We start from the raw sequence: 22,513 nt of genomic DNA on the forward strand, positions 1-22,513 counted from the left end.
TTGTAGATGGCTACTGAGAGGTTAACCCATGGGTCTGTGGAATGAGTGTTTGTGCCCCATCTCTATCTAAATTCTCTGTCTCTTGCATGCATTTTATAAATACTGTATGTAATTAACTGTTATCAGGCTGTTAAGCAGTGTGATGAAGTGTGAACTTACCATTCAATTGTTTTACTTGTTTACAAAGTCCTTGCTATTCTCCAAAATGGCAGCCTGGGATGGTCTGCTTATTTGATTAGATTAAGAAGGTTTAATGAACCCAATTCTAGTAGCAGGAAGCATATTGTACTGAAAAGTGAGAAACTGCTGTGAATCCATTTAATTCTTCAAACGCCATCTCAACACATACAGAGTGTGTGTGTGTGTGTGTGTGTGTGTGTGTGTGTGTGTGTGTGTGTGTGTGAGAGAGAGAAACATCAATGCGATGTTAAGTTGAGACATTAACTGCACAAAATTCAGGAAATTCAAGATATAGTTCCCACAAGCAACTGTAACTCAGCCCTTTGTGCATATGTAGTATTTTTATTACTATACATGGCATTAACTTTAATGCTTTTAGATATATATGAGCAATGTGGCCTGTTCACAGATGTGGAAACCATAATTGCTGACTTTTATGTGCTTAAAAATCTCCACATTAACATTGTGGAAGTATTTTTTTCATTTTGTTGCATTTAATTTCCTTGTTTAAAAGAGTAAAATGCACATAAACAATTTAGTGCATATTCCTAGGTATCAGGCTGCGTGCGGGGGGGCGGGGGGGGGGGGGGTAGAGGGGGATTTCCACAGGGTGTGTGTGTGTAGGGGAACTGCAGAGGGCCATGTCCACATGGTGCAATAGCCAATGAATATGTGTAGGAATGAATGCACTGGTCCCAGACACATCCTCCAGTCCTTGCCCACCTTGGATAGCCTCACAGAACTATATTTCATGTATAAGATGTGCACCCCCTGAACCACTGCATAAGGGAACCTCCTGCCAACAGGAGTGGTAGGATTTGCCCAGAAGTGAGGGAAATAGAAGAAACAGTACCTCCTTAGTGGAACCTGTTGAGAATCTGGAAGATATTTCAGAGTGGTTTAAAGAAGGAATCTCTCAATTTGGCCAACTAGTATGTAAAGAATTAAATTCTAACACTGAAACAAATATTTTACATAATGAATCAATCAAAGAATTATCCTTGCTCCAGTATATTTAAATCAAGGAAATCATCACTGACAATAAAGACCTATTAAAATAGCTCATTGAAAGCCACAGTTCCCCAGGCTGCTGATTCACTAATGAATAACAAAGGTCACTTCGATACAACACAGTGCAATGTATTTTTAGACCATATAGTGCAATGTATCTTTGTGCAGGATGTTTGTAAAAAGAATCAGGATGCTTCCCAGAGGGAGGTAAAACAGAAAGAATGCTTTACCATGGCTGAATACAACAGAGGCAGGAAGGGCAACAATGCAATGAAATGAGAAACATGGTGGCATAAATTAATTGCGTTTTCGTCCAAAGACTTCAATAAATTTTGGATTAGGCCTTTTTAAAGGGAAATTACATTAAGAATAGAAGAACAAAATAAATTCACAAAATATCTGTATCCAGGGAGTCCCCAGCAAGTACTGTAGTTAAGGCTCAAAATCAACAACCTAATGGAGAAAGTGAACCCCCCAAAGTACTAGGTTTGGATTGCTAAGAAAATCCATTGTACATATTGAAAAGTTGTTAGATTATTTTCTTCTAAGAAAAGAAAGACCGGAATAAAATGATTTTCATACTTTCAAATAAATTTTCCTTGTCCAGAGAGAACTCTGAATTCTGCATGCAATCAGGAAGGAACAGGATATTGCACAGAATGGATCTTAATTACATTCTGTAGATGTTGTATCTAATTAGGAACACAGGTATCAGACCAGTGGGCTATCTATTTCAATATGTTGTCTCTGGCAATCCAGGAAATTTTTGGATAGTGTAGGGGACAATTTCCTGGTGCAAGTGCTGGAGGAACCAACTAGGGGCAAAGCTTTTCTTGACCTGCTACTCACAAACAGGGAAGAACTAGTAGGGGAAGCAAAAGTGGATGGGAACCTGGGAGGCAGTGACCATGAGATGGTCAAGTTCAGGATCCTGACACAAGGAAGAAAGGAGAGCAGCAGAATACGGACCCTGGACTTCAGAAAAGCAGACTTTGACTCCCTCAGGGAACAGATGGGCAGGATCCCCTGGGAGAATAACATGAAGGGCAAAGGGGTCCAGGAGAGCTGGCTGTATTTTAAAGAATCCTTATTGAGGTTGCAGGAACAAACCATCCCGATGTGTAGAAAGAATAGTAAATATGGCAGGCGACCAGCTTGGCTAAACAGTGAAATCCTTGCTGATCTCAAACGCAAAAAAGAAGCTTACAAGAAGTGGAAGATTGGACAAATGACCAGGGAGGAGTATAAAAATATTGCTCAGGCATGCAGGAGTGAAATCAGGAAGGCCAAATCGCACTTGGAGTTGCAGTTAGCAAGAGATGTTAAGAGTAACAAGAAGGGTTTCTTCAGGTATGTTAGCAACAAGAAGAAAATCAAGGAAAGTGTGGGCCCCTTACTGAATGAGGGAGGCAACCTAGTGACCGAGGATGTGGAAAAAGCTAATGTACTCAATGATTTTTTTGCCTCTGTCTTCACGCACAAGGTCAGCTCCCAGATTGCTGCACTGGGCAGTACAGCATGGGGAGAAGGTGACCAACCCTCTGTGGAGAAAGAAGTGGTTCGGGACTATTTAGAAAAACTGGACGTGCACAAGTCCATGGGGCCGGATGCGCTGCATCCGAGGGTGCTAAAGGAGTTGGCGGGTGAGATTGCAGAGCCATTAGCCATTATTTTTGAAAACTCATGGCGATCGGGGGGAGGTCCCAGATGACTGGAAAACGGCTAATGTAGTGCCCATCTTTAAAAAAGGGAAGAAGGAGGATCCGGGGAACTACAGGCCAGTCAGCCTCACCTCAGTCCCTGGAAAAATCATGGAGCAGGTCCTCAAGGAATCAATTATGAAACATTTAGAGGAGAGGAAAGTGATCAGGAACAGTCAGCATGGATTCACGAAGGGGAAGACGTGTCTGACTAAACTAATTGCCTTCTATGATGAGATAACTGGCTCTGTGGATGAGGGGAAAGCAGTGGATGTGTTATTCCTTGACTTTAGCAAAGCTTTTGACATGGTCTCCCACAGTATTCTTGCCACCAAGTTAAAGAAGTTTGGGCTGGATGAATGGACTGTAAGGTGGATAGAAAGCTGGCTAGATCGTCGGGCTCACCGGGTAGTGATCAATGGCTCCATGTCTAGTTGACAGCCGGTTTCAAGCGGAGTGCCCCAAGGGTCGGTCCTGGGGCCGGTTTTGTTTAATATCTTTATTAATGATCTGGAGGATGGTGTGGACTGCACTCTCAGCAAGTTTGCAGATGACACTAAACTAGGAGGCGTGGTAGATACACTAGAGGGTAGGGATCGGATACAGAGGGACCTAGACAAATTAGAGGATTGGGCCAAAAAAAACCTGATGAGGTTCAACAAGGACAAGTGCAGAGTCCTGCACTTAGGACGGAAGAATCCCATGCACTGCTACAGACTAGGGACCGAATGGCTAGGTAGCAGTTCTGCAGAAAAGGACCTAGGGGTCACAGTGGACGAGAAGCTGGATATGAGTCAACAGTGTGCTCTTGTTGCCAAGAAGGCTAACGGCATTTTGGGCTGTATAAGTAGGGGCATTGCCAGCAGATCGAGGAACGTGATCGTTCCCCTTTATTCGACATTGGTGAGGCCTCATCTGGAATACTGTGTCCAGTTTTGGGCCCCACACTACAAGAAGGATGTGGAAAAATTGGAAAGAGTCCAGCGGAGGGCAACAAAAATGATTAGGGGTCTGGATCACATGACTTATGAGGAGAGGCTGAGGGAACTGGGATTGTTTAGTCTCCAGAAGAGAAGAATGAGGGGGGATTTGATAGCAGCCTTCAACTACCTGAAGGGGGGTTCCAAAGAGGATGGAGCTCGGCTGTTCTCAGTGGTGGCAGATGACAGAACAAGGAGCAATGGTCTCAAGTTGCAGTGGGAGAGGTCCAGGTTGGATATCAGGAAAAACTATTTCACTAGGAGGGTGGTGAAACACTGGAATGCGTTACCTAGGGAGGTGGTGGAGTCTCCTTCCTTGGAGGTTTTTAAGGCCCGGCTTGACAAAGCCCTGGCTGGGATGATTTAGCTGGGAATTGGTCCTGCTTTGAGCAGGGGGTTGGACTAGATGACCTCTTGAGGTCCCTTCCAACTCTGATATTCTATGATTCTGACAGTGGCCAGAATCAGACCTCTCTGACAAAGTTTCACAAAATTCCATTGTGGACAATTATGGCATAACCCACCAAATAATGAAGCTTCTTCCCAACCTCATCAGTTAGTTGTTGGCTTATGCCTCAAAGCATAAAGAAAATATTTTTAAAAATCCAAACAAACAATTGTAAAAAATGAAGCCATTGGTTCTAGAACACAATTCTGCAGTAAGAGGTGGATCCAAAGCTGCAGAACAACAGAACACTTGGTGCAGAGCCTATGCTTCTGGAAGTTATCAAAACTCAGTTTTAAAGATTTTCAATGCAAGATCTTGAGATGAGCCAAGATAAAATTCAGATCCTGAATTGAGCATCCATCCCCAAAGTTCAAAGGTCTGAGTTTTGGGAATTGGCAAAGCCCATCATAGAAATAAGTGCCGGCTGTGATGTTTACACCCAGGTCTGTACTTTTCCAAAGTTCAGGACTGTTCCGATCTGAGGTTTTGGCTCACACCCATCTACAGCAGCCTTCAACTACTTGAAGGGGGGTTCCAAAGAGGATGGAGCTCGGCTGTTCTCAGTGGTGGCAGATGACAGAACAAGAAGCAACGGGCTCAAATTGCAGTGCGGGAGATCTAGGTTGGATATTAGGAAACACTATTTCACTAGGAGGGTGGTGAAGCACTGGAATGGAGGTGGTGGAATCTCCATCCTAAGAGGTTTTTAAGGCCCGGCTTGACAAAGTCCTGGCTGGGATGATCTAGTTGGTGTTGGTCCTGCTTTGAGCATGGGATTGGACTAGAATGACCTCATGAGGTCTCTTCCAACCCTAATCTTCTATGATTCTATAGTACAAAAATAGTAAGTGCTATTTCCAGTAGAAAAGTTTAAATGTTTGATGGCCCCCCCTTTTTTTTTGAAATAAGTGAAGGATGAACATGTGGAGCATTCTACATAATACGAAACACTTGATAAATGCTTAAAAAGAATCCTCTTGATGTTTTCTACATGGGAATAAGGCAAGACAGCGTTACTTTTCTAAGGATGCAAAATGGTTCTCTGTGTACCGAAGAAGTCGTCCTTTAAACTTTTAACACTACTGGTGCAAGCTGATGCAACTCAAAATGAAATGTCTAAGAAGAAAAGATCAGGGTTAAGGGTTTTTTATTGATTCTCCCCCTCCTACCTCCACACTGGGATTAAAGTGATTTCCATTGTGACCCAACACTAGATGTAATTATAATTTCCATTTATATTTGTAGACTGTGTACAAAGAAGTGTAATAACGGACAGTCGAACATTTTCCATTGTCCATTAAAAAAGAAGAAACATTTCTGATGAAATCTCTGTAAGACCAAGGAACCACTGGAGTAATCTCTCACTAACAGAGCTTTCCTTAGATGTTCGATAACAAAAGAGAAGGGAGAGCAGCCAGCTCGTCACACAAAAGAATTACGTTAAAATGACATTAGGGTTGATACTCGCTCCAATAATATCAAAGAAATTCTGTGTTAAGAGTGCTAACAAGTGGCTGAGAAAAACAGTTGTAGAATTCAGCAAATAATTTGTTTCATTATTGTTTACAATGTTAAGTGGAAAATACTGCATTAATGCAATGTTAAGGAGGCACAGTTCAAATTGCAAAAAAACTAGGAGATGCAAAAGCTAAGTTTCAGCAAGCAACATTGATTCAGCCACGTTGCACCTCCTGTGTGTTTTATAGTCCGCACACAGGCTCTCCTTTTTTCAGTTTTTATTTTAACATTTCCTGGGAATTTATCAGTGTTTCTTACAAAAATTAAAACATGGTAAAAAAAAAAAAGTGCAAAAAATTAACATCACATTTTACTGTGTTAATATTGGAGGATGGGGGATAGAAAAAAAGCAACAAAGAAAAAAAAATAAGAGTATTGAAAATAAAAAGTTCAATAATGTGGTTTATTTCATGAACTGTACATACACATATGCATGTGTACACGTCTTCCTTTACGTTGCCTTACTTTAACAGACGGCCTCACATTTGCACTTAGACTAACTTATTATTAACATGAACACATCTACCTAATGTAATGTCTTGGATTTTCTTAACAAAATTAATATTTTCATGTATTTGAGTGTTCCAAATTTTGGGTGAAAATCAATACAAAGCAAATAATAGCATTGTAGAACCCAGGAATTTTTCAGTAAAAATCAATAAAAACTGAAAATGAAGGGCCTTAGCGTGCATTTAGGCTGGGATTTTCAAAGGAGCCTAAGAGAAGTAGGCACCCAATTCCTACCAAATATCAAAGTTAAGCAGATGCTTAATTACTTTGCTGGGCCTAAATATCCTAGTTGTTAGCTCTAGCTCATTTCCAATTGGGTAATTACATTCTACCTACTCAAAATTCCCTGTAGTTTCAATTGGATAAGCTCCACTGTTCTTCACTTTCTGCCACAAGCTATTGGGTAGCATTAGTATGTACTGTTAAACAACTTTCACATTTCACTCCATAGGTGGCTGCATTATAGCCACAGGTAAAGTGATCCCTGGATACAATTTTCAGAAATGCCTTAGTAACATAAGTGATGGAGAGGCAAGGTGTGTTAAGCGATATCTTTTATTGGATCAACTTCTATTGATGAAAGAGACAAGCTTTCGAGCTTACACGGAGCTCTTCTTCAGGTTTCTCTAATATCCTGAACCAACATGGTTACAACAATACTGCAAAGAAGCGATGCTGAACATTTTATTCTCTTTACATGTAGTTGTAAAGTATGTTGACTGTTTTGGGATTGTTAGATGAAAGGCACTATGTAAATGTCAATTTTTCTTACATTAGAACATTCTGGCGTTAATTTTCTACAGTTTTATTTTGGTTTTGCGCTGTATCTGCAGTATGAATTATTACTTGCTGTTGGTTGTACAGCATAACAGTACATTTGCTCCTGATTGGCTGAGTTTTTTTTTTTTTTTTTTAACTGAGACTCATACAGTCCTGTAAACGTGCACACACCATTCTGTTTGTATATATTGCTTCTCCGTTTTTCAATAAATGGAGTCAAAATTCATAATGAAAATGCCAAATCCGTCTCAACAAAAGGGTGAAATACTGTCATATGAACACAGTGTGCTGGTACCTTGATCCATGTAAAAAGTCATTCGCATGGATTTTCAGCTGTGAAATCCCGCTGAGATTGTTTTTGCTTGCCAGATTTTGTTGCGTCCTACAGTAGATTGCACGGTAAAATACCTTTTTTGACCTCAACAACAAAGGCTATTTTTCTTCTTGAAAGGAAAAAAGCTTCTACTATTAAATATGTGAGGACCTCCCACTGACTCAAGGCCCACTGTTAACATGGGGGATTTTTACACAGGCTTGCTACCACTAGTTCTTCTCTCTTCCACCATGCATGGATGCCAATTTCCAAAGCTTGGTCTGACAGAATCTAAGACACATTTCACATTCTCTTTGTCGAATTACATCTGAAGTGGAACAAAAATGGTAGGTAATTCACTTTCGATAAAGCGTAACACTCGCCTTCTCTCACTTCCTATGGCTATTATGTAGTGGACATGTTTCCATGTTCTGCTTTGTTTTTTCAGCTGTTGCAAGAGTATGGGATATCAATTACTTCGTGCACAGAGGATGCTGACCAGAGGAACGGCTCCTAGCTCACGTTACTTCTCACCTCTTATCAATTGCTGTAACATTTAAATTAATGCCTATTTGAGTCTTCTCGAAGCAGAGCTCTCTCTCCCTTTTTCCATTAAATGTCTCATCAGAGTGGATTAACCCTTTTTAAAGTAATATTTTCCACAATGGGATACTTCCTGCTCAGCTTTTAACACACCAAAAAGGAGCAGTATGCTAGCAAAGTGAGGCCCACATTAATATAGATTAAAGTCAGTAGCAAGTATGAATTTTGTTAACACCTACTTAATCATATACAGTTGTATTTTAAACTTTGCTCTGTGGTACAAAGATTTTAAGTGCAACAAGATACTAACACGGCTTAAAGACACAGCTAAGCTTTTAATATCTTTACTGTTTCCAAAGTTATTTAAAACTCCAGTCTAATGGTATATGTATTATATATACTCACATGCACACATGTATAAAGTTTTTATTGGCATGGGCACATTACTTATTAACATTACTTGTGGTGAAGCCAGAAAAGCGTTATGCAAATCCTCCCAAATTAGGGTGAATAAAACCTTTGTGCCATTTTACACCATGTTGAATTTTGTTTATGCCACAAAGAAAACCTACAGCAGAACATTTTGTACAGGCATCAAATGATATAAGAATGAATCCAAATATATATATAAATATATCTAGGATTGGTAATGTTCAGACCAGTAACAGTATTGGAGGTTAAGGTTAACATTAAGATCCCATATCTCTTGACAAATTTTGATTGTTTCTTGAGTTTTTAATATATATATATATATATATATAAACAATCAAAATTTTTCCAGGGCTAGAAATGAATGTTGCACGTTTCAGGTAAGCAGGGACTTAAATTTTTCTAATGGCATCATGGGACACAACAGGTGTTACTAGCTCCAAGTTGTCAGGAGATATGGGATCTTAATGTTAACCGTAACCTCCAATACTGTTACTGGTCTGAACACTACCAATCCTAGATAGGAGCTTGGACCACAATAATTTTCCAGTCCAGGTTTTACTTGATTCATATTTGGGGAGAAGATAAATAGCATGCTGTGGAAGGTTCTTTTGTTTAAAAAACCAAAAGAGTTGCTATTTGAAAGGTTGGAATGCTAGGAGCAGTCCTGGGTCGGTGGGCAGAGTATAGATAAGAAAATCAAATGAGTAAATTCTGTGTATTCCACAGCTCCAGAGTTTAATCACATTATTATGGAATTTACCGTGTGGTTGAAGAAATGAAGGAATTTATTCATGAGTTCCATGATTGCATTTAGGTCTGACCCAACACCTGCTGAAGTCAATGGGATATTTCCAGTGATTTCAACTGCCATTAATTCATGCCCATATTGACCTGAATGTCACTTCTTGCTATTACTCAATGTATGACAGTATCAGGCCCTTAGAAAATATCACACTTGGATACTATGCTGATGCGTGCAATAAAAGAACCTTGGATGGATAAATGGAAGAAGAGAAAGATGGATGAAAAATGAAATTTAGAAAACTGTCTTGACATGTTTTTAGTAGGCCGATATCTAAACTGTTCAGAGAAATACATCCCTCACTCATGCAATGGAAGCAGTCTGGCTGCCACCTGTATGAGCTGTGTGGTAACAGCTGCACTACCAACTGCTTTTACTATTAACTTTTACTATTAACTTCTTCAGTGATCTCTCTCAATCCCAAATTAGGTCTGATGAAGTGGGCATTCACCACGAAAGCTTATTGGAGCTTATGCTCCAATACTTCTGTTAGTCTTAGGCCTAGTCTTCACTTACCGGCTGGTCCGGCGGCACGCCATCGATGTTCTGGGATCGATCCCGGAAGTGCTCACAGTCGGCGCCGGTACTCCAGCTCGCCAAGAGGAGTACGCGGCGTCGACGGGGGGAGACTTCCGGCCGCGTCTGGACCGCGGTAAGTTCGGACTAAGGTACTTCGAATTCAGCTACGTTATTAACGTAGCTGAATTTGCGTACCTTAGTCCGAAGTCCGGACTAAGTGGGGACCAGGCCTTAAAGGTGCCACAGGACCCTCTGTTGCTTTTTAATATTGTGAAACTCTCTCCACACAAGGTGGCCATGGTTTCACTGAGAACACTAGTGACCACTGACTTCATTTTTGTTAAGAAGTCTGGCCCTACTGCTTCTATATGGCTCGGTTTATCCCTCCTGGCATTCCATTTTATTTTGCTTTCTTAGTATGTGGTATCATTTGTGCTTGTAGTATGTGTGCTGCATATTTGCTAATGAACCAGAACTATATTTCAGTCGCTGAGGTTTACATGGCGTGTAAATTTCGTAAGCTGTCCAATTAAGATGGCCCACAAAAAACTTACCTTTCTATTTCTTATCATATTTTCTTCTTTCCTGTTCCATAATAGCATAGTTGCTAAGGGCGCTTTATATGTTTATTATGAGAGCCAGCATCTTGATACTATGACAGCATAACTCTGTGATAAAACCTTCTTTACTATAATTAAACTACCACATCTGTCCTGTAAAGATTGGATAAAGGCTAGGAGATGGGCGGAGGTTATAAAAACCAACAGCAGCTTGCCTTACTAGTGGACACCAACAGTACAATGGTTGAACAGCTATTTGTTTATTGGAGTCTAGCTGAAACTTGATAGAAGGGGTAAGACATTCATGGATTATGCTGTTAGAAGCTTGCTGAAGAATATTGATGGAGCAAACTACAAAACTGGACCTACTACGTTCTGTGTGTCAGAGCTATGTATTGATGGATTCTTTCCTTCCTCCTTTGCTGGCGGTATCTATTGGGTATTACTGCCACTTTTCACTGGTGAAGGCCTGTCTCTCAACCTTACCTCCAGGTCTATTTATATAGAGAAAGTGAATCACAAGAGCTTGGGCTGGAAGAGTTGTCTCTTCCTCAACTTATTTTAAGTGAACCTCAAGGAAAAACAAAGTGCCATTTCCTCACTTTAAAAATCCAAGGTCTACACTTTTTCAGATTTCATTTATAATACATCTTAAGCAGCTATGTTTTCACCCTATGTATACAGATCTTCTATTTATAAACCAGCCAGTTGAGTTTCCCAATCTGTTGGTCTCCTGGGCGATTTCAACATCAATGTTGATAATGCAGAGGATACATTTGCATTTCGTAGCACATCTCATTCCCCAGGTTTCACTCAGCATGTCACTCTGTTGATGTATTCTGTGGGACATACTCTTTGTTTTTTAATTTGAGCTTACTCTTTTTAATTTGCATTCACTTATCTTTTTTCCACAGATCCTTCATCTCAACCTAAAACGTTTTTACTGACACTTATTTCTTTCATTAATGTTTTGTTGCTGAAAATCTGTTTTGTTGTACTCATTGGAGGGCTGGCTAATAGTGCTTCTTTTTCTGTTAATGAGGCCATGTCTCCATAATTTCACTATGTGTAATATAATATTAACTCAAATGCTTCTCCTTGGAGACAGCCTTTTTTCTAGATCTCTAGTTTTTTTTAAGCAGAATTTAGTACCCTTTTATTTAGTAGGAGGCCCTTATGCCTCAACATACATTAAATTCTCTACAAGACTCATGCTTTTTGTTCACGTGACACTTTAAAGAATATTTATTTATCCCAACTAATATCTACTTACAACCTAGGCCAGCTGTTTAGTTTCAAAAAATTAATTGACTTTTAAACCATTCCATATTGCATCAACTGGCTCTTCGCTATGAGGAGTTGAGAGGCTTTATTAGAAAAACTGACAAAACCCACCTCTATCAGCCCCCCTGTCCACCTCCAAAGTATTCTTCTGGGAGATCTGTTTTTTAGTTTTTGTTTTTTTGTAAGAAATATCCCTGCTGCTGTAGATATTTTCTTTGCTAAATTTTCTTTAGTTACTCCCATGGAAATTGCAGAGGTGGCCTGACAGCTGCACTTCGTGACTTGATGTCTTGACCCTTGACTTCTTAAAGAATGCCTTTCAGTAGTAAAGACCTAATTTGGCTTAGATAGGAAGCATCTTGTTAATTTCAACTAATGTTCCACTCTATTTTTAAGGAAGCTGAAATTACTCCTAAAAACAAACCGTCTTCACTTTCAAATTCTACGATAAGGTTTTTGTAACTATGATCCTGTTTACAATCTTTAACCCCTCCTTTTAGACAAGAGTTTTGGAGAAGTCATGTCTGCTTAGATGCAAGCCCATTTTGTGAGATATGTTTAAAATTAGCACCAACCTTCCCACTTTGCTGCCTGCTTTATTTATTTAAGATAATAAATACACTTGTTTATGATCTCTACACGCACTTTCTGGGGATTAGATTTTGACTCTGTGTTTCAAAATAAGACTGAAGCTATCAGTGTGATACTGGGTCACAGTTTCACCATAAAATGCTGCATGTACCAATATGCAGAAATGAGAGAATCTCCACGTTTCTGCTTTGAATGGCTGACATGTATGGAACGATCATTGGTATGAGAAATTCCATTCAGGATTTAGACTCTGTCCTCCTCGAAGCATAATGACTTTCTTGATAGCTCTGGCTTTTAGGCAGTTTTTGTAGTAATCAGTTTTATTACCTGGCAGTGGTAAGTACAGTAAGTTAGGTAGTTAGACTCCACTGTGATTTTGGATTTAAGCTAATCTTTAAATGAGCACATCAGCTCAGTTCCCAAGCTAGTGCTCTATCAGGGAGGAACAATCTCTTTTTTTTCTCTGCGTGTATTTCATCTTGGCTGTTTTATGACCACTTTTTTCCTGGAGGTCCTTGGGAAGACCAATATTCCCATTAAAACGGATTCAAAACACACCTGTCAGGACTTTAAAACCAACTAAAACCAACTAAAACCCTACACATATTTCACTTATAATGAGATCATTGCATGGGAAGATATCAGATTTTAAGATTTTGCTGTATTTTCAATAAAAGGGCCACGTTTTGTAATTGCCATGAACCACTAATCATTGGGTACTTTTTTTTTACCAAAGGCAGATTTAAAATGCCAATCTAAAATTAAGTGTTATTTTTGTAAACTCACATTTAATTAGCACAGTTAAGTATCCTTTCCTTGACATTGAAAGCATTTTAATTCTTACAAGAAGTTCCATCATATCATCATCATCTTTTTTTCCCCCTTTTGTATTGTAAAACTGCTATTTGATGTGGCAGAAAACAAAAGTAACAGAGAAGGAGCTAGGCAGAGTGGAGATCAGACAAGTATCACATTAGGATGACTTCATGAGACCACCACATAGAATACAATGAATAGAAGCTCCCTGATTGAGAAACAATGGTTGACAGTGTGCCAAGATGAGGACAGAAGAGAGAAGTATGCAGAATGAGAGTGGCGTATTGAGCAAAACATTTGAGCACAGTCAAGAAACTCAGCACAACAATGATTCCCACAGCAATAAGCAATAGGAGGCAGATGGGAGAGTGACAATAAAAAAGAAAAACATTGAGAGCTCGGAGAATAATATAAGAAATGAGGGAGATCTGGACTTTCCTAAGCATCAACCTATCTATGAAAGAACCCCCTTTTGGGAGCAAATGGGGAAGTACATACAAACATTACAGTCAGGAAACTGACACGTAGCTGGTACCAACTCAGGAGGATTCAAGGCTCCAGATACTGAAGAACCATCATTTTAGATCTTTTCAGTATCAAAAGATTTATTTCTTCCCTAAGGAAGTTTACACTGGAGTAGAGGGGCCAGCAGAGTTTTTCCTGCATCACTCAACCCTTATGCTGGACTGCAGCTGGAGTGACCACATGGTGGTGCCTTATTCCTCACTATTTTGCACACAAGAAAGGGGCCAGAGAATCAAGTTTTACATGGTTCCAGTAGCTAGATTGCACAAGTGGCATGGAGAAGCTGCAGCCCCACATCCTGGCCCCAACTGAGAATAGTGGACTTGACCTTCTCAAACTGATCTCCCTGCCTGATTGTGCATATACATCCCACACTTTTGCCCAGTTATACCATTATTAGGTCCCAGTGCACACTACAAACTTTAACCAGGTGATGGACAATCATGTTGTAACCAATTGTCACGGAGTGTGGGGGAACTCAGGGCCCTGCACCCCTGGCTTCCTGCGATTCACCATGACTCTCAGCCAGCCAGTAAAGCAGAAGGTTTATTTAGATGACAGCGACACAGTCCAAGACAGGTCTTGCAGGCACATACAACAGGATACCCCTCAGTTAGGTCCATCTTGGGGTCCTCGGGCACCCCAGCCCCCTTGGGAGGTCAGAGCCCTCTCTGCCTCCCAGCCACCTCACAAACCAGCTCCTCAGACTCTGCCTTCAGCGACCCCTCCCACAGCCTTTGTTCAGTTTCCCGGGCAAAGGTGTCACCTGGCCTCTAACCCCTTCCTGGGTTCTCATGTTACATGCTCAGGTATTCTCCATCGGTCAGTCTCCCATCCCCCAATGCAGACTATCCTAGCCACACTCCCCTGTCAGCATTCACAGACCACATTAAGAACAGTCCCAGTTCGTCACACCAGTCCTCTGACGTTTCTGTAGTGTAGGTAGCCCCTAGGAGTGAGGTGGAGTCAGAGATGTCATTCAGACAGGCTCGAGACACAATAGGGAGAGGTGCTTGGGACTGCATTTTCCATCTGGGAAAACTGATGGAAAGGAGGAAGTTTAATCCTCCACTGTCCATGAACTTCATTGATTTTTCAAGATTTGTCATGTGTGGAAGTAGAAGGCAAGGTTTGAGGCAAGTTAACCAGTTTAGATATGTGTGTGACCACATAATCTGTGTGACAATCAACAGTTTACAGTGCAGTGACTTAAGGACAAGAATGGATATCAAAATACATTAGTATGATATCACTAAGATAGATATAGGATAGAGTGGTCAGTGATGGAGTGGAGGAGGGAGGGATAAAGATTAATTGTTGCTTATCCCAAGATGAGAAAGTTGCCTACCTCTCTACAGAATTTTGCAGGAAAAAAAATAAATGCAGCTAAATCGGAGTTGTTTCAACCTCAAGGTGAACATTTCGAATTCTATGATGACTGTAACAGGGAAGTATATTCTACTGAACATCAAAAGTTGACGGATTAGCTTTGTACAAATGCGTAAGATATACTCAGTAACGCAGCTTCCATGAAGGAACAGACCTTTGATAATTCTCAAGATCTGTCTGGACTTGGATTAATAAATTATTTCATTGCTGATAAAAGTTTGGCAAGAAGGACACATTTATAAACATACAACATATGGGTCATTCTGTGCACTCTCCTTTGTCCCAGGTTATTGCTACTAAAGTTGCAGTGGCGCCAATGATCAGTACTGGCATTACTTGGAATACATATCTGTTGAATGTAATATCATTGCCATCCTCTTGCATGTGCTAAAAACAATGCTGCAGTAAGCAAATGGAAATTCCAAGGCAGTGTATAATGCAGATATTAATTGAAGAGACAAACAAAGGAAAACAGAAGGGCAGATAAGTTTTAAGCACTAGGAAAGGTGTCAGAAGATAACTAGGTAGACCATCCCAGGAATAATATCATAGGACAGAGTGATTATTTTTTGGTTAGCTGTGTACCAAAGGAGAGCAGTTTAAATGGGACAGACAATACAAATCAAACACAGAATGCACTGGATGAGCCAGATGGCGGTTCTATCCAAGAAGGGAGCCATTTTTAATTGGCAGGTGACATTTTTACTGAAGCAGGTTAATACAGATGCAGGTTTCAAAAAAGAATTTTAAGGAATTATTCGCATGGAAAGAGGGTTGTTGCCTTGTACAGTGGGAGTGAGAGGCATTTCCAGAAGATGAAGGCAGCATGGAAGAGCAGATGAGATGAGAGTTGAAGGTTATGAAGGGCCAGGCGAGGTGGGGAGTTATTTGCAGTGCACAAGGGAAAAGCAATGAAGCTGTAAAATGAGAGCAGACTTGTAGGCAAAAGCAGACTTCACAATCTCGAAATGATGGCAACTAGCGTGAACTTGATGAGGATGCCAGAGCTTGGTGAGGAGCCTACGCCTCCTATTTGTCTCTCTGAGAGCCTCCTTTATGAGGGCAGCTGTTATGAAAACTCTTCTTTTGCCCAGAATGGTGGGAAATGGCTTTTGCCTACATGACTGTCAATGCTGCCTCACAAACTGTCCAGCAGGGAAGGCTTCAGCTCCTTTGACAATGCTGTCTTCATGCCTTTAGTGAGAAACGTAAGCAGCTCAGCCTCTTTAATTTATCCAAGATAAGGTTAAGAGATGAAGTGATCACAGAGTACAAGCACCTACTTGAGCAGAGATTTCTGACAGTAGGCAGCTCTTTAATCTAGCCAAAAAAGGCACAACAAGATCCAATGAATGGAAGCTGAAGCTAGATAAATTCAGATTAGAAACAAGGCACAATTTTTTAATCCTGAGGGTGAAGAACCTGTGGAACAATTTATCTAGAAAAGTGGTGGATTCTCCATCAGTGAAGTCTTAAAATCAAGACTAGATATCTTTGTAGAAGACATTCCATAGCTCCGGGATGGCCAAACTTACTGACCCTCTAAGCTTCATACGACAATCTTCAGAAGTTCGAGAGCTGGGGCACATCTGCTGGGGCTTGGGGCTTCAGCCCCACAAGAGATGCCTGCTGGGGCTTGGGGCTTCAGCCCCACTCCTGCTGAAGCCATGAGGCCCGGCTGGTGCGCTGTGGGGCTCAAGCCCCAAGGCTCACCTCCCCACTGGACAGAATTCCCTACCCTACCCTACACCACCCCACTGCAAGGCAGAGGTCCTGAGCTCCCCCCCAAGTGTGGTGGGTGGAGAATGGGGTGGGTGGCATAGGGGGCTCAGCGAGCCGCACGTTAACGGTAATGAGCTGCATGTGGCTCGTGAGCCACAGTTTGGCTACCCATGCATAGCTCAAACAGAAGTTATGATCTTGATGCAGAAACTACTGGGTAAGGTTCTAGGGGCCTGTGTTATTAAGCAGGTCAGACTAGGTGATCACAATAGTCCTGTCTGGCCTTGGAATCTACGATACCCCTTTTATTTACTGACCTAGGAGGTGCAAGCTGCAGAGTGGATCCTGAACATGAGTCTCCTGACAATGGAAAGGCATTGTGCTGCCACTTCTTTAATTAATACATTAATAGATTTCCCATCTTTATGGTACATATTATATTGAACTTAAACACTCTTGTGAATGTAAAGTGCCATTCTGCTCAGTCCTCTTCTCCTTGGCCATGGAAATGATCGATACAATCTGAATTCATTTTTTAGTCTTTACAGTTATTTTTTAATGCTCTTTTTGCCACAAACACTTGTTCTTGGATCATGAGAGGAACTGAAACATGGACTTTTTTTGGCATCAGCATTTCTTACTAGCAAGGGGACTGAGATTTGTGGTATATATCACAGCATCACCAATCCCTGGGCCTGTCTTAGTGACTGTCAGCCCAGTTACTAGTCAGAGCCTACTATTGAATCCATTAGAAGAAAGGAATAACTCTTTGTGCTTAGGACACAATATTTCTCCAATTGGGGCTGCCATGAGCAAAATTATAGCTTACACTATGACAGACTGCAATGAAATTGAAGTGCAAAAAAAAACAAACCTGTGAGCAAATAAACCAGCTTCAAGTTCATATTTGTCCACTGGTTTAACCAAATGTGTGTGAGAGAGAGAGGTGGGTTACTGAAGACAAACAAACGACCACAAATATTTTTCTAGCTCCTCATATTATAGCCATGCTCCTATTTCCCAAATAGTACCCCGAGGAGCCTAAGAATCAAGCCCTTTTCCTTCTAAGAGGGAGGATTTAACATTGCTTAATAATACCATTCAGCACTACTCAGCCTTAGCCCTGGGGCATTGCATAACTACTGAGTGCCAAGAACTGTATCTTTCTTGCAAAGCTTTATGTTCTGCCTTTACCATTTTGCTTCCCTTCAGGAGATGATATAGCACAGTGCAGTCTGAGACGGGGACCTGTCACTAGCCTGCCATAGTAACACACCAATAACTCAGTAGATAACATTTGCCTCTCTCTAGATGTTTTCAAATAAAGCCCATAATCTGATACTAGCTTCGATAAAAACTTGACCACGTAACTCAGTTGGCTACTGATTAAGCTAGTCACATATTAAAGCTTCCTTTAAGGCTGTTGCCTATTTTTTTTTTTTTTTTTTTTTAAAACAGACAGAAGTATTTCAACTTTTAATTAAAAAATAACCTTAGATAGAACAGATCCTGCTCCCATCAAAGCCAGCAGGGTTTTGTCACTGAGTTCAATAGGAGCAGGATTACCTCCCTATATTTTAAATTCTTTGCTTCTTTTGTTGACAAGGCAAGCACACGTACAGAACCGCGTTTTCTCTAATTCTGCTATAAAATAGAGGTCATGAGCCAGTGAAGCTACATTGATTTACACCAGCTAAGAATCTGATCCATTGTGCTTTGGTTAAACTTCTCAGCACCCACAGGGAAGGGAAATGAAAACATAAGGCCATAGGGCGAAGTGCCACGGTGTTTTAAAGCTGGGATTTGAACTTTAATGAAAGATATAGCAGGAGAGCTTGGGTATGCTACCAGTGACAATCATGCCTTCTTTGTAGGTAGCCTCGCACACCTTCAGAGCTGAACGGGCGCCCTGGGAATGTACGGCATATTTTTCAAAATAATGTGATGGTAACCCTAGTTCTCGCTTGCCCATTTCAGAGGGATGCCAAAGCTCTCCTATTCATTCGTTCATTCCAATCTCTCATGCCCTCCAACATGGCTCCTTCTTGTTGCCAGGTAGCAGTAACAGTTTTATTGCATGGGCATCTCATTATTCCAGCTATTGTGCTGATTTTTTTCCCAAGAGAAATCAGCCACAGCCCAAGCCCGGATGCTCTCCTTTCTGTTGCAGAAGTGTTCTCCCTTCCTCCCTGGGACTTTTGAAACTTGGCAAATTTAGGTAAGTCCCACGTGCTGGTGACAGAGGCTTACTTTTATAAAACTGTGTAAGATTAGAAATGTGCTTAATTTGTTAGGAAATGGTCTCTGCAACCCAATTCCACCACCCCTGTCTAGTCCTAAAAGCCAGTTGTTTACATTCAATTACACCTTTTTGCATTGATTGGCTGATAAAAGGAAGGTGAGAAGGATTTTGATAATTTACCGTTAGATCAGACCACCCACATTTTTTACAAATTTCCCACAATGTTCAAGATGCTCAGTTTGATCATACTTCCCATGACGAGCTTGGGGAAAACGCTAGCCTATTGCAGATCAGTCAGGCTGCAGTCAGCGATGGGCAGCTGAGCGAGATCCAGTCTAATGTCATATAAAAGAATGGTATGCTCATATCTGGAACACTGTGATCAGTTCTGGTCATCCTATCTCAAAAAAAGATATAGCTGAAATAAGAGGGAATTCAGAGATGGGTAATTAAAGTGATTAGCGGCATAGGAAGACTACCATATTAAGAGAGATTGAAAAGAATAGGATTGTTTAGTTTGGAGAGCAGATGAATAAGAGAGGACATGAAAGAGGAATGCAAAACAATGAATGGTGCAGAGAAGGTATATTGGGTATTACTGTTCAAGTTTTTCTCGTGATTCAAGAACAAGTGGATTATCAATAAAACTGAAAGGCAGTAAATTTTAAAACTGATAAAAAGGCAATTTTTTTTAACTCTACATATATTTAACCTGTGGAACTTGCTGCTAAAAGATAACTGAGGACAAGAACTTAGTAGGATTCAGAAAAAAGAATTGGACATATATTATGGATAATGAGAACAGGAAAAAATATAAAAAACATTGCTGGGAATCAAACAGCACTCTGTTAAGCTGTGTTGCTGCAGCAGTGTTGGTCCCAGTATATGAGAGACAAGTGGGTGAGACTTTTATTGGACCAGCTTCTGTTGACGGAAGAGACACAGTTTCAAGTTTCAAAGAACTTTTCATCAGGTCCTTTGAGGCTTTGTGAAGCTTGAAAGCATATTCCTCCACCAACAGAAGTTGGTCCAATAAAAGATATTAACTCACCCACACCTTGTCTGTCTAATATCCTGGGACCAACATCACTAGACCACCACTGCAAACAACCACCAATACAAGTTGATAAAAGGCAGTCATTGAACCACAGATGCATTCTGTGGTTTAAACAACACATCATGCATTAAAAAGTTCTTACTTAAGTCCAACAATGCTGAAGTTTGTGAAACAGCTTTTCTTAGAGAGATCTCATTATTTTCAAGCATTGAGCTATTCTCTATATTCTAGCTCATAGTGGTATGTCATATTACATTAAGGTCAATCAGCCTTTGCAATAACACATTTAGAAACAAACAGTCAAATGGAAAAAATAGAAGAAAAGATATAGCTAGAATGCACATTCATTTATTTCCTAAAAATACCAGCACCGATGTGCCATGCCCTTTGGGGTCCCCAGGAAATGTGGCACTAGTTGATTGTCTCACCCTCATTTAGGAAAACTTGCTCCTCCACATCTCTACCTAAGAGCCACTTTCTTGCTTAGCATGCTTGGAGGATAAATATTCTCTATTTTCATTTTCTCCCCACTGCTCTAACCTTTCTTCATTTCTTTTTCTAGCTTGCTAATTCTCACACTCTCCTATTAGAACTCCCACAGAATCTGGATTGTAATCTTTGAAAGGTTTCCTCTTTGTCATGCCCTGCTGATTCCAGACTAAAATTATTAATAAAAAAGCCCCCCAAACCCCTAAGAATTCTCTCTCATTTCCAATAGGGTTGAATTACAGTATATAGTTACCATACTGGAACAGGATTGCTAGTCAAATTTTCCTTCCAGCAATGGTGGGACTGTAGGAGCTGTCACGGCTGCAGTGCAAACGCCTCACAGCAATGCTCTGTCATTGCCAGCTATGATTTTAGCACTATAAACTTTGTCACAGTTATGCCCTGCTAAGACCTGCTATAACTCTAGCACACTAAGCTTCCTCAATGTCATGTTCTTCCCCTGTGGATCATGACTCTTGCTGACATGTTCAATGAGAACGACTTTATTTTTTTTTAAATCAACTGTCTAAATTATTAATACAGTTATAAAGATGGCACTAAATCATCAACAGAAGGCAGCGAGACAAAACTGCAACATAATCTCTCATTTCAGAGCCAGACGGCTGTTCTATGCAGATAAAATCAGTGCATGAGGAAGCCTCAATGATGTACCTGGGTAAGGATGCATATTGCCTTTCCATCCCTTCAAAGTGGAGATTGTGTGAACTCCCATCTGGACCTTTTCCAGGCACCTGTGGAGAGAAGAGTAATTAGAGATGAAGATCAATTATACACCCTGGTTACTGACAATGCATCTCAAAATGATAATCAGAGAACAAATGATGCTGCAGGGTGCCAAAATCAACAAAAGAAAGGCAGAGGCTCAGAGAATCCACAAATCCCATACTTAATCTTATCACTGCTAACAAGAAAGGGTTCCATATCAAAGGACTGTTTAGAACAGGTACCTTCCTCAGTGCGGTTCCCTTGGCAGTAGGCCAGCAGGGATACTGTAAACGTTTTTGGTTAGTCTCCCACCTGTAATTCAGTAAAATCAGGAGATAAACCTGATTAAATAAAAGCATTTTAATATTGCTGAGTAATGCACACATTATTCAAAGGAAAGAATGAGTTTACATACTAGTTCCAGATCTGTTTATCATCTGTTAAGTTTTCTACAGTAAAAAAGGTGATATAAACAACCTTTGCTTTCACTCACAACACAAATCTAGAAGCTTTCCCTAACACTGTTGTAAAGCTGAATATCCAACAGGGACGTCGGTGCATTTATCATGCTCTAGTGTCATTTCAGAAGTGAAGCATTAATGCGCTCAGTGAAAACATCAGTTCTCTACTTGGTTTGTTTTCAAGATGGCAGCTCGAGTTGGCTGGAGTGTGAAATCCTATCAGGAAGACTCAAACTGAGGGAAGAATGCTGAACTTAGATGCTTTTAGCTCATAGGAGTTTTCCCAATTTCACTCACTCAATGCCTGCTGATGGCCCAAGTGTTAAGAGCCTTGTTCAAATGTAGCTATTAGTCTTTTCCTCCATAAATGCAGAAGGCTCACTGACTGCATTCAGTGTTTCCTACATTAAAGTATGTAGTCCTATTCTGGCACTGCTAGAATCAGCAGTTTTATAAAGCAATATACCGTGAGGCCATTTAAAATCCTCTTCCCCTTTTACAGATTCATGGCAGAAGGGAAGATTTAATGCCTTTTCAAACACTTCTTAACAATTCATTAAGAAGAAAAGAATAAATCACACTCGGCTTTCTGTAAATGTCTGATTATAAAAAGAGGAAACACAAACTAAAAGTAACATGTTTTTCACATTCTACAGGTTAGAGAGCACCCTTCTGTCAATCTTGGCATTTATGCACAATACGTCAGTTTCACTAAAGAGATTTAAAATCTGTCGTGATGGAAAGTTTGTGCAGTGAGTTAATTAGGCTTATTCACCTGTATATAATGTTTTCATGTAAAATATCTCTTAGAGAGATCCATAACAAAAACCAAGTCCAGTGTAAACAGATGTATTACACTGGTCTACAATTTTTGAGAAGTCGTCTGCTTCAGAGATAAAATGTGCTATTTATTAT

At 40.4% G+C, this 22,513-nt stretch overlaps 1 protein-coding gene across 1 annotated transcript in view; it reads right to left on the reverse strand.

The window, feature by feature from the left end:
- The window catches only part of PARD3B (par-3 family cell polarity regulator beta), a 658,517-nt gene that overhangs the window by 16,586 nt on the left and 619,418 nt on the right, over positions 1-22,513 (reverse strand). The window contains exon 22 of the mRNA XM_054043471.1: positions 21,084-21,163. Coding sequence (XP_053899446.1) covers positions 21,084-21,163 — 80 coding nt within the window. The remainder of the gene's footprint in view (positions 1-21,083; positions 21,164-22,513) is intronic.

The sequence above is a fragment of the Malaclemys terrapin genome, chromosome 11 (assembly GCF_027887155.1).
Source record: "Malaclemys terrapin pileata isolate rMalTer1 chromosome 11, rMalTer1.hap1, whole genome shotgun sequence".
NCBI classification, from domain to species: Eukaryota; Metazoa; Chordata; order Testudines; family Emydidae; genus Malaclemys; species Malaclemys terrapin.